We start from the raw sequence: 12,520 nt of genomic DNA, 5'->3' as shown, positions 1-12,520 counted from the left end.
CTCGGACGTTCACCAAGGTGATGGTGGTCGTCGCGGCAGCCTTGCGGTCGGAGGGCATCCTGGTACACCCCTACCTGGACGACTGGTTAATTCGGGCAAAGTCGTTGCAGGAAAGCTCCCGGGTTACTGCTCGGGTGGTGGAGTTTCTCCGGTCGCTGGGCTGGGTGGTCAACCTTTCCAAGAGTCGGTTGGTCCCGGCTCAGCGTCTGGAGTACCTAGGGGTGCTGTTCGACACCTCCTTGGGGAAGGTCTTCCTCCCAGAGGGCCGGGTGAGCAAATTGCAATCTCAGATTCGCCTGCTTTTGGCGTCCCGGTGTCCTCGGGCGCGAGATTTCCTCCGGGTCTTGGGGTCGATGGCGGCGTCCCTGGACGTGGTGAGGTGGGCGCGGGCCCACATGCGTCCTCTCCAGTATGCTCTGCTCCGGAGGTGGTCTCCCCAGAGGCACGGGATGGATGTTCCGGTTCCCCTGCGAGGCTTGGCGCGCTGCAGTCTGCGTTGGTGGCTCCAGACCCCTCACCTAGTTCAGGGGGTGGGTCTGGATCTCCCGCAGTGGACGGTGCTCCTGACGGATGCGAGTCTCCTGGGTTGGGGGGCTCAGTGTTTGGGTCACTCAGCCCAGGGCACCTGGTCCGCGGAGGAGGCCGCCTGGTCGATCAACGTGTTGGAGACCAGAGCGGTCCGTCTGGCGCTGTTGGCTTTCCACTCCCTGTTGCGGGGCAAGTCGGTCAGAGTGCTGTCGGACAATGCCACGGCGGTGGCTTATGTCAATCGTCAGGGGGGCACCAAGAGCACTCAGGTGGCGCAGGAGGCGGCTCTGCTCATGGTTTGGGCGGAATCCCATCTGCTGGACCTCTCGGCCTCTCACATAGCCGGAGTAGAAAATGTTCAGGCAGACTTCCTCAGTCGTCACTTCCTAGATCCAGGAGAGTGGTGTCTCGGCGCCGAGGCGTTTCAGTTGATAGTGCAGGCTTGGGGGCAGCCCCTGATGGACCTGATGGCCACGGGTGGCAACGCCAAAGTGCCCCGCTTCTTCAGTCGTCGCAGGGACGGTCTGGCCGAGGGTCTGGATGCTCTGGTCCAGCAGTGGCCAACGGAGGGGCTGTTGTATGTATTCCCTCCTTGGCCGCTGGTGGGCAGAGTGCTTCTTCGCATTGTTTACCATCCGGGTTTGGTGGTGCTGGTGGCGCCGGATTGGCCTCGCCGTCCGTGGTATGCGGATCTGGTGAGGCACCTGGTAGCGGGTCCTCTTCCTCTGCCTCTCTCGGACGACCTGCTGATGCAGGGTCCCATTCCCATGTTCGACCCGTCTCCCTTCTGTCTTACGGCGTGGCTCTTGAAAGGGGTCGCCTTAGCAAGAAGGGATATTCCGACAAGGTGATCTCTACACTGTTGGGGTCCCGGAGGCTTTCTACCTCTCGGGCTTATGTGCGGGTTTGGCGTCTCTTTGAGGAATGGTGTCGGGCGCGGGGAGTGACCTCTTTTCGCGCTTCTCTGCCTAACATTCTGGAGTTCTTGCAGGACGGTCTGGATAGAGGCCTGGCTTGGTCTTCTCTCCGGGTTCATCTTGCGGCCCTGTCGGCTTTTCGAGGGTTGGTGTCAGGTCAGCGTTTATCGGCTCTTCCTGATGTGATTAGGTTTTTGCGGGCGGCCAAGTTGCTTAGGCCTCCCCTACGGCCCTCGGTTCCCTCTTGGGATCTTAATCTGGTGCTTTCTGTATTGGTGCGTCCGCCTTTCGAGCCGTTGGACGACTGTTCTTTGAAGGACCTTACTTTGAAGGCGGTCTTTTTGGTGGCCATTACTTCTGCTAGGCGTGTTTCTGAGCTGCAGGCTTTCTCTTGTAGGACTCCCTTCTTGGAGTTTTCTAGGGAGCGGGTCGTCTTGCGGCCTGTTCCTTCCTTTCTGCCTAAGGTTGTTTCTCCTTTTCATGTCAATCAATCGGTGGTTCTCCCGGTCTTGGGTGGTCGGGAGGGCTCTTCTGAGCAACGGCAGCTGCGCAAGTTGGATGTCGGTCGGGTCCTTCGCTCTTATGTGCAGCGGACCCAGGAATTCCGGAAGTCCGATCGTCTCTTTGTCCTCCTGGCGGGTCCTCGTCGGGGAGCTGGCGCTTCTAAGGCTACTATTGCGCGCTGGATCAAGGAGACGATTGCTTCCGCTTATCTTCTGAAACAGCAGCCTGTTCCGGAGTTTCTCAAGGCTCATTCCACTCGGGGTCAGGCGGCTTCTTGGGCTGAGTCGTCGCTCGTGCCTCCTGTGGATATTTGTAAGGCTGCGGTTTGGTCCTCCTTGCATTCCTTTGTTCGTCATTATCGGGTTGATGTGCAGGCGCGTCGGGACGCGGTGTTCGGTGAGCGTGTACTGGTATCGGCCCTTCGGGGGTCCCGCCCGTGAGAGGGACTGCTTTGGTACGTCCCATTCGTAAAGTTAACCTCTACTGGTCTGGAGAGTGCTAAAGAAGGAGAAATTAGGTTCTTACCTGCTAATTTACTTTCTTTTAGCTTCTCCAGACCAGTAGAGGTCCCCACCCTGTCTGTTGTTGTTGTTGTTGGGGCTGTTGCGCGGGCAGTTTTTGGTTTTTTGCTGCGGGTTCTAGTATTTTTCTAGGGCCGGGGAGAATTGAAGAACAGCGGCTGTGGCTCGGCTGGCTTAGCTGGCGAGCTGTGGGGACATTCTTCCTTCGGGAATTTCTCCTCTGCATTTTCCAACAGCATTTTGGGTTTTGTTATTTGTTACTCCTTTCGGAGTATTGTTTTTTCTCTCTGTTGTTTTCCAGTTCTTGGTTCTGCTTGGCTATTCGGCAGACTGAGGGAAATAGAGAGGAGGGGCTAGGATATACTGTCCCAAAGTTTTGTTTTCAGTCTCCACCTGCTGGTCATGATTAGATATATACCCATTCGTAAAGTTAACCTCTACTGGTCTGGAGAAGCTAAAAGAAAGTAAATTAGCAGGTAAGAACCTAATTTCTCCTTCTCCCTCATGGTCTTCGAAGCATAAAGGAGTGTCACCTCATGCATCATCCTCGTCATCGGATTGACAACGGGCTCGACGGCACCATTGATCTTCTTGATTCACTTCTTCACCAAAACCCTTTTATGTCTCTGACTTAGTCTGATTCATCTGAAAACTTACCTTAGTCTACAACGGAGGCTTATGATACTACCTCACAAAAGTCTCCACCAAGGGCTAAATCTCCTACTGAGACTTTTTTTTTTTTTTTTACCAAATTTATTTGCTAGTTGGACAAAGAGCTACCAGTCAAGCTAGAAGTTGATTCTGCCTACAATGCAGAATACTTGGTGGCCTTAGATTATGATGAGCCTCCTAAAGAACTTCTCAGACTACCTTTGCATGGTATACTCAAAGAGACTCTTCACAAGAACTGGGAAACGCCCCTAACCATTACAGTGGTTCCCAGAAAATTGGACACTCTATATATAAAATAATTTCTTCTCTGGATTTTGACAAACCACAGCTTCAGCACCAGTCCTTAGTGGTAGTCGACTGAAAAAAATCTACTCCATCTAAAGTCTATGCCGCAGTGCCACCAGGGTGTGGACGCACTATGGACAAATTTGGGCATTGCCTGTACCAAAATTCCATGCTAGCAAATAGTTCTAAATTATAATTTCTATATTTCCTGCTATATAAAGCACCTTGTTAAGAAATTGCTTTCTGTTAAAAAGAAGCCTAAAACTGGTCTTGGGGATATTTGGAGCATTGAGATTAAGCATCAAATTTCAGCATCTCAATGACCACAAATTTGGTCTTGGAGGATGAGATGTACAATGTCTGCATCTTTGAGACAAACTTGTTTTTTCTTCTACATAGAGCATTTTGGACCCCAGTTAGATTACAAAAGTTAAATAGTTCAAAGTCTAATAGATGTTGGCATTGTAATCTTGAAGTAGGGACTTTAGATCATCTTTTGTTTTATTGTCCCTTTATCTTAGCCTTTTGGAATTCAATTTGGGATCAAGTAAATTGTTTATTGGAAAAGCATGTGGCATTATCTTATGATACAAGACTATTTGGTATGTCAATGAGGAAAAAGAGCCAAATATCATCAAATAATAATAAACTTTTATTGATCATGACCGGAGTCGTCATTCAACATATTACAAATAATTGGAAAAATCACAGTAGACTCAATTATAATTTCTGATGGAACTCATTATGTCACACACATAAAATGGAAAGAAAAATAGCTTTACAACAAGGGAATTATAATAATTGTAATAAAATTTGGGAGCCATTAACATCTTATTGTAATGCGTAGACACCGTTTTCTATTGAAATATACACCATCTAATGTTGGGAGGGGGGGAGGTTTATATATTATTCATACCGGGAAAAATAATAGCGGAAACGATGGAAGGGAAGGGAGGTAATTTTATGTATTATAAGATAAATTAGAAAGATTGTCAAGTGATATATTTAATTTTAATGTTTTGATGTTTGTACACTTGATGTAAGATTGAAAATGAATAAAGATATTAAAAAAAAAAAGAAATTGCTTTCTTTTGATATACATTCCTCCACAACATTTGCAGGAATTTCATCTTTCGTACCCTTGCCCTAGCTAGAAGATATATGGCAAGATCTGCTTATGATGCATTTGAATTATCTTCCAGAGCATCAGTTATGTCAGTAGCAATGAGACTTTTTGCATGGCTACGAGTCTCAGATATGGACATCAATCTTCAGGACAGATTACTGAACATTCCTTGTTTGGGAGATGAGCTGTTTGGTGTGACTCTATTGAAAATGCCACACTAAAGCTTACTGATGATGAGAAACATTGGGATGCTTTGGTTAAATCCAAGCCTAAGACTTCAACTTCTAAATCTTTAAGCCTTTAAGCGTTTTTCTTTGACTATCTGTTCTTCCTAGACTGCAGCAGAAAAAAGCAAAAACAGCACCCTCAGAAATCTCAATCAGCAGCTCCTCAAAAGCCTGCTCAGTCTGCCTCTTCCTCAACCAATCGGAGATCGGTTCCAGCTGTATTATACCCATTGGGAACTGATAACCACAGACCTCTGGATGCTAAGTTCATTTGAGAGGGATACTCTCTTCACTTCATCAATATGTCTCCAGATCATCGGCCAAGAGTCTCTTCTTTCAACCCTCAGTAAACGTCATTTTTTCTTTGGGAGATAGAATCCCCCCTCCTTCTCAAGTTCCACCTGTGCAGAGAAACCAGGGGTTTTACTCTCTTTCTCATCCCAAAGAAGATGGGAGGTTTGTGTCCAATCTTAGATCTCAGGGGCCTCAACAGGTTTCTAGTGAAGGGAAAATTTTGGATGTTGTCCCTGGCAACTTTATATCCCCACTTAGATCGCAACGACTGGCAATACTCTTTAGATCTCAAAAGAGGCTTATACTCCACATTCCAGTGAATCCAACCTCCAGGAAATTCCTCAGATTTCAGGTGGCACAACACCATTATCAATATAAGGTTCTGCCCTTTGGCCTTGCATTCTCACCAAGTGTCTGGTGGTGGTGGCGGCGGCATTGTGGACTCGGGGTCTCCAGACCCTATCTGGACAATTGGTTGATCAGATCCAACCTCTCAAGAAGTGATTGCATCGACTCGCTTAACAATTCTCTTCCTTCAGCAGTTGAGTTTCGAAATCAATTTTCTCAACTTCAGCACCCTCAGAATCTGCAATTTATCGGAGCTTTTGTTTTACTAGTTTTGCGTCGCACACTCTAAGTGGAGAAGGATACCATACAAACGGCTGTTTTATACCTTTTATTGCGGTTTACTTTATACCTTAGCAACCATGGACCTCTGAGGAAGGAGTGTTTTCCGAAACACAGACCGTGTCAGGTCCCTTGGTTTGTTATAAGGTGGTATTTTTCAGCTGCACAAAATATTTGGTATAATAAACATTGCCTGCATCTGGTACATAGGAGTCTGCAGTTTGTTTTTTGTTTATACTTGTATGTAACACCAGCCATAGAGCTGACTTAAGAGTGAGTGCCTAATTTTAGATATTAAACACATTGGTTCTATAACCTGTATTGAACTGTTACAGAATAGGTTCCCTAAGGACATAGAGGGACCCAGTTACAGAATTGTCCCTATAGTGTAAAACTATAATACTAGGCACTTGAGGGAAAAGCTATTTATGCCAGAGAGCTGCTGATTCCTTGCTGAGTTAACAGGAATTCCTCTTCTTCCAGAGCTATTCATATATCAGCTTCCCTCAGGAATTAGTTAAGTTACCACCCCCCCAAAAAAAAATCTGTATGGTATTAATCTTTTGAATAGCATTAGAAGCATTTTTTTGGTTTGATAATGGTTATTGCATACATTATACAATAAATTTTGTAGACTTGAATAAAATAGACCAGCGAAATCGCAGCCTAGGGAAGTTAGGAATTAGTTGAGACTGTGATTTATTCCACTACTGTTTTAAAACGTGTCTTCTGTCCATAGGAAGTAAACAATTACTTTTTTTTTTTTTTTTTTTCAATTTTAGTCTACTAAATCTTCAACTAAAAGAAAACTTTGGAATGACCAGATAACATTAAAGAAAACAAAAGTGGAAGTTGCTGTAGACCCAGAATGCAATGAAAATGAGAATTTTAAGGGGGTTTCTCAAGAAGCTTTTGACCTCATGGTAAAAGGTAGGTCTTATGCCACAAACCTCCCCCTGTATTGAAAGGCTACTGAATTCAGTATCATTCTATTCTAGATGTATTGATTTGGAGCAATTTTTTTTAAATAGTAGCCACTCATGTCAACATCTCTTAAGCTTCCCAGCCTGTTTTTGGCTAAGGTCAAATATAGTGTCTTAGGCATGAATTGAGCACAGTCCCTGCTTGGCTTTTAGTCAGAGATAATCTACCTATTCCCTACTTCTCTCTGTGGGAACAGTAAGCTTAATCCTGACAAAATGGTTAAATTCCTATTAAATGCTATAGGAAAACATGCCTGTGAATGGATTTGAACCTGGTTTAATGTCTACTTTCAGAAAATCCATCATTACAGTATTGGAAAGATGTGGCTGAAGAAAGAAGGAAGGCGCTCTATGATGCTCTTCAAGAAAATGAAAGGGTAACATAAACCTTTTTTGTGTTTTTGGTGAGGGCAGGTACTGTTGTATACAGGACAAAAAGTAAAAAGTATACTTAAATTGTTTCCGTTCTAGTTGCACAAAGAAATTGAACAGAAAGACTCTGAAATTTCCCATCTAAAGCAAGAAAATGATGAACTGTTAGAACTGGCAGCCCATGTGCAGTATATGACGAGCATGATTGAGGTAAACCTTTTTTTTTTCTTTTTTTTTCAAATTTTCATTCACTAGTTCTAATGCTCTCAGATGGTCTGAAAATTATACCTGCATCTTGTACCTTTTGACGCTCTCATAAAATGATTATGAAATGTTTTGAAAATATTTACTTTTTATTCACTTATTAGTCATTTTCACATATCCTCCTGAAATCCAAAGGAGGTGCTGGTGTTAATCCTGCAATCCTTAGATCATGAAGTAAAGCTTGAATTCTTCTTTTCTAATATCCTCAGGCATGCCATCTTAGCTAAACTTGTTTGGTGACGAGAGATAAAATAAACAATCTAATCATTCAAAATAGTGAGATTACTAGTTAGACAGCTGTTTGCTACTAGTCACTGGTAGCTGTTCTGAAAATTTAGTATTGAAATATTAGTAGATGTGAAGTTTTCCTAGCAATGTTTCTCTCTTAGTGCCCCTTTTTACAAAGCCATGGTAGCAATGCTACCATGATAAATGTATCGAAGTTTATAGGTGCATTTACTACAGCAACATCGCTACCACAGCTTTGTAAAAGGGGCCCTTAATGTGATTTTAAAAACACAAATGGCTCACTTTTTATTATTAGCGTAGTACTTTTGCTGTTCATTTTGGGTAGCACTGGACTGGGGTTCAACAATTTTTGGCTTATTTCAATATATTCACAGTTTGCGAGTAACCCGGTTTGCGAGTGTTTTGCAAGACGAGCAAAACTTGTCTCTCAAACTGAGAACCGGCATCGCTCCCCCCCCCACCCGCTCGAACTGGCAACTTGAAACTTACCCTCCGTCTGGCACCGGCCGGCATGCAGCCCACAGGACATGCCGGTGCTGCTTGAAGAACTTCCTGCCTCTGCCGGGCCTTGAGCTCTCCGAGAATCTCGGCGAGAGGGAGAATGAGAAGGCCTTGAGCATGCACAGAGGCAGGAAGTTCTTCAAGCGGCACCGGCACCTCCTATGGGCTGCGTGCCGGTGCCAGACGGGAGGTAAGTTTCTCAAGTTGTTTGGGCGGGGGGTGCCGGGGGGGGAAGCAGCGCCGCTGTCCTTGGGGATAGGAACATATCAAGCGAGTTTCCATTATTTCCTTTGGGGAAACTCGCTTTGATATACGAGTATTTTGGTTTACGAACATGCTTCTGGAATGAATTATGCTCGTAAACCAAGGTTCCACTGTATATAATATTTGTACAGAATGCATGAAATATTAAAATGGCTACAATAGTCATACCAGAGTGGCACAGTGGTTAAAGCTATATCCTCAGCACCCTGGGATTGTAGGTTCAAACCCACACTGCTCCTTGTGACCCTGGGCAAGTCACTTAATCCCCCCATTGCCCCAGGTACATTAGCTAGATTGTGAGGCCGCCAGGACAGACAGGGAAAAATACTTGAGTACCTGAATAAATTCATGTAAACCATTCTGAGCTCTCCTGGGAAAATGGTATAGAAAATTGAATGAATAAATCAATCAATCAATCAAAATGAGTACAGAAACTGTTAATATTCAGGCTGGTTGAGTTTAGTTTTCATAGCTACCAAATGTGGAACATATCAAATGAACATTTTTCTATATACTCCTTTTGCTCATTTTAATGCTAAACAAGTTTATAAATTAGTTGCTTGCAGTTCACAGTTGCTGCATAGTAGATTAAAAAATAGCCACGTTGAACAGTCCATCTTTCCTCTGCCACTTGATAGCTGCTAAAAATGGGTGCTTCTAGATACAGAAGTTTTGGAATTCAGATTTTTTCCTGTATTCTAGTCTACATTTATTTTTGCACTTGCTAGCTTAAACCTGGGTGCTCATTGTACAAGTTGACAATCTGACAAAAGTCCCTTCTCAGAGTATCCTTAGGCTTACCTGAGGAGGTAGAAAATGTGATTTGTATATGTTTATATTTAACCCCCAAAGTTATTTGTTCTGGGAGCTTTCTATACTACCTTTACTGGCAGCTAGGTAAAAATTGTAGTAAGACATTTCAAGTGTGATCAGAGTTAATTATTCTACTTCTTTTGAAATAGAGGTTAACGGGCCAGGCACCACATAGCCTTGAGGAACTGAAAAATCTTGATTTGGAGGAAGAAGGTTGTGAAGATGTTACAGAAGATGATTCTGAAGGGGGGCCTTCATGGAGCACCAGTGACTCTAGAAATAATGCAAGAGATTCACCCTCGGAAGACACTAGTTGAATTTAAACTATTTTTCAAAGAACTCTGAAAGTGCTGAGTTTCCAAAGGCTGCTTTTAATTTGTTTTGTTACTGCACCACTGGAAACTGCCAATGGGTATTTTACCATCTGATCCCAAGAAGTTGTCTACTTGAACTGTATTAAAACTGCCAATGGAGGGTTTTGAATGCATTCTTCTGCATAATATGCAGCACAATCGACAGCTGCATCTGGCAGAAAGATGTTAACTTGTTGCATTTGGTCACTTTTTTGCATGCAAATACTGTGTATTTTAGTATTCTCTGTAAATATTTTAAATGGTTGGCCTATACAATTTGAACATACTTTAAATAAACATTGCCCTTTAAAATTGTGACTTGTTTTTAACTGGCATCCTAGAAGTTTACAGTCTATATGGTTTTTACTATGTACTCATTTTTAACCCAGGACAAGCAGGCAGCATAATCTCACAGATGGATGGCAACATCCACAGAACCTGATATGGACAGTCTAAAAGTGTAGTATCACTTTAACTCTTCAAAAGTCTCGACGGCCCTTACCGTGCATGTGTGAGACCTTTCCTGCCCGATGTCGGCTGGTGGGACCATCAGGTTTTAGTTTTCCACGGAGCTAAGAAGTTGTGTTATGGAGTGTCTCCAAATGCACAACTTTATATATACAGGGAACGGGGTGGGGGACTTCTAAAATGTAAGGTGGCCCAGCCTACCAAAAGCCCCAAGGCTGCATGGTTTGCAGGTAAGGGAGAAGGGTTCCTAATGGACAGTGGGGAAGGTACAAGTAAGGGAGAAGGGCTACTGCTGGACAGGGGGAGCAGGGAATGGGGGGTGACAAGTAAAGGAGAAGGGCTACTGCTAGATATATTCCCTGCTCTCCCTATCTAGCAGTAGCCCTTCTCCTTTACTTTTATCTCCCCCTGTCCAGCAGCACTCCACCATTCCCTGCTCCCTCTGTTCAGCACTAGCCCTCTCCCTTAATTGTACCTTCCCCACTGTCCATTAGGAACCCTTATCCCTTACATGCAAACCATGCAGCTTTGGGGCTTTTGGTAGGCCGGGCCACCTTACATTTTAGAAGACCCCACCCCATTCCCTGTGTAGCAGGGCAGTAGCATTTATTTTCTTTTTCTGGCCAGCTCCCTTGCCAAATTTCAAAGCTGCGGGCAGCGGCAGCTCCTCGACCGATCCGCGCTTACAACGGTCCCACACTCACGGTCTGGCTTTCTCCCTTACTAAAGCTTTTCAAGGTGGCGGCTCCTCTTGCATCTGGCCCTGTGTTCAAAGCTTGTGACATCAGAGGTTTCCGACGCTGGTGCGGCTCTTGAGAGAAGCTGCTGTCGCGGCTTTAAACAGAAAAATAACATTTTCATGGGAGCCAGCCTTCGGAGAAGCTTTGGACAAAGGGCAATAGGAGCTGCCACTGCGAAAAACTTTAGTAAGGGAGCCAGCCAGATCATGAATGCGGAGCCGTTGTAAGCTCGCATACACACCCTTGCCGGCTACAGACCTACTGATCACAGATCAGAGATCACGGAACATGCATGTAAGAGTGTGCATGTGCGGCTAGGGTTTTATTATAGTAGATATATATTTTTTGCCTTCCCTTACTTTTTTTTTTTCTCTTCATTTTCTTCACTATTTAATTTCCTTAGTACTCTACTTTAAAATTATCAAATTTTTATCCATTTCAATTTTGAAGGCCTTCGGGCTCCTCTCAGCCTCTTAGCAGGCTGGATGCATCGATCGATTTGGGGGGGGTCTTGTTCACTTGACTCACTATGAGTGCATTGACCTCAGGGAATTGTTTTTCCATTGATGCCCAAGCCTTCCAGCAGATTTTTTTAAAATGTTCTGTGCAACAGGGCCATCTCTAATGCTGATCTGCACAGTTCATGCCTTCAGTCGGGTCAATACTTGTCCCTGCTCTTAAAAAGTGTTCTTTGAAGGCCTGGCTTATTCAGCAGGAGAAACCTTTCTGATCTACTCCATCAACGATGTCTTCATCTTCGCCATTGAAATCTAAGGATAGTTTGACAAAAGCACCAACATCATGCTCGGTGTCTGCTTCTCCTAAAAATTCTAAGAAGCGAATACTTCTCCATTGGCTTATACATTGGCTGCTTCTCAAGCATTGAGTTAGTCAATGCATGCCAAGAGCCGATGCAATAAGTTAGTATCCTTCACCAGAGTTGGCATCTCCTCAGAGGCGTTCCTCCTCATCGAGATCACCAACACCTCGATGCACTGCAGCTCTGACAGCAGCATCTGTACCAACAATAGTACCGGTACAATCCTTACAGGAGCAACTTCAAGTTCCTTCAAAAGGAATTGACGGTTATGTTGCATTTGGCTCCATCGGTACCGTCCCAGCCTGAACATCACTCCACTAAGGACTCCGGTACAGAGCCTCTCATCCATCATAATTCTTCCTTGCGCTCCTCAATGGATTTGTACCGAGACACCAATTGGAGCTCTTCCAGGCACCGCAGTCTTTGTGTCAGTACCGATACCAATCATATAAGAACATAAGCAATGCCTCTGCTGGGTCAGACCTGAGGTCCATCATGCCCAGCAGTCCGCTCACGCGGCGGCCCAACAGGTCCAGGACCTGTGCAGTAATCCTCTATTTATACCCTTCTATCCCCTTTTCCAGCAGGAAATTGTCCAATCCTTTCTTAAACCCCTGTACTGTACTCTGCCCTATTACTCCCTCTGGAAGCGCATTCCAGGTGTCCACCACTCGTTGGGTAAAGAAGAACTTCCTAGCATTCGTTTTAAATCTGTCCCCTTTCAACTTTTCCAAGTGTCCTCTTCTTTTATTTTTCGAAAGTTTGAAGAATCTGTCCTTCTCTACTCTCTCTATGCCCTTCATGATCTTATAAGTCTCTATCATATCCCCTCATATCAAAAGACCACTGCTCTAAAACGTGCCTTGCCTCATAAAAGAACTGACTGATTCAGATCCTATGTACTCGGATCCAGAATTTCTATACCAGAATCATATAGTGTTACCGCTGATTCTTCTGCTCCACCTCCTAGATGCAAGTCTCCACCAGAGAGT

The 12,520-nt window shown here is 44.6% G+C and overlaps 1 protein-coding gene across 1 annotated transcript in view; it reads left to right on the top strand.

Annotated features, from left to right (window-relative positions):
* Positions 1 to 9,815, top strand: part of GMNN (geminin DNA replication inhibitor) — a 43,984-nt gene extending 34,169 nt beyond the window's left edge. The window contains exons 4-7 of the mRNA XM_033934972.1: positions 6,484 to 6,631; positions 6,979 to 7,061; positions 7,156 to 7,266; positions 9,297 to 9,815. Coding sequence (XP_033790863.1) covers positions 6,484 to 6,631; positions 6,979 to 7,061; positions 7,156 to 7,266; positions 9,297 to 9,464 — 510 coding nt within the window. The 3' untranslated portion in view covers positions 9,465 to 9,815. The remainder of the gene's footprint in view (positions 1 to 6,483; positions 6,632 to 6,978; positions 7,062 to 7,155; positions 7,267 to 9,296) is intronic.
* Positions 9,816 to 12,520: the final 2,705 nt, after the last annotated feature.

Source organism: Geotrypetes seraphini, chromosome 2 (assembly GCF_902459505.1).
Source record: "Geotrypetes seraphini chromosome 2, aGeoSer1.1, whole genome shotgun sequence".
Lineage (NCBI taxonomy): Eukaryota > Metazoa > Chordata > Amphibia > Gymnophiona > Dermophiidae > Geotrypetes > Geotrypetes seraphini.
The sequence above is the reverse complement of the archived record's forward strand: the minus strand, read 5'-3'. Positions and strand labels throughout refer to the sequence as shown.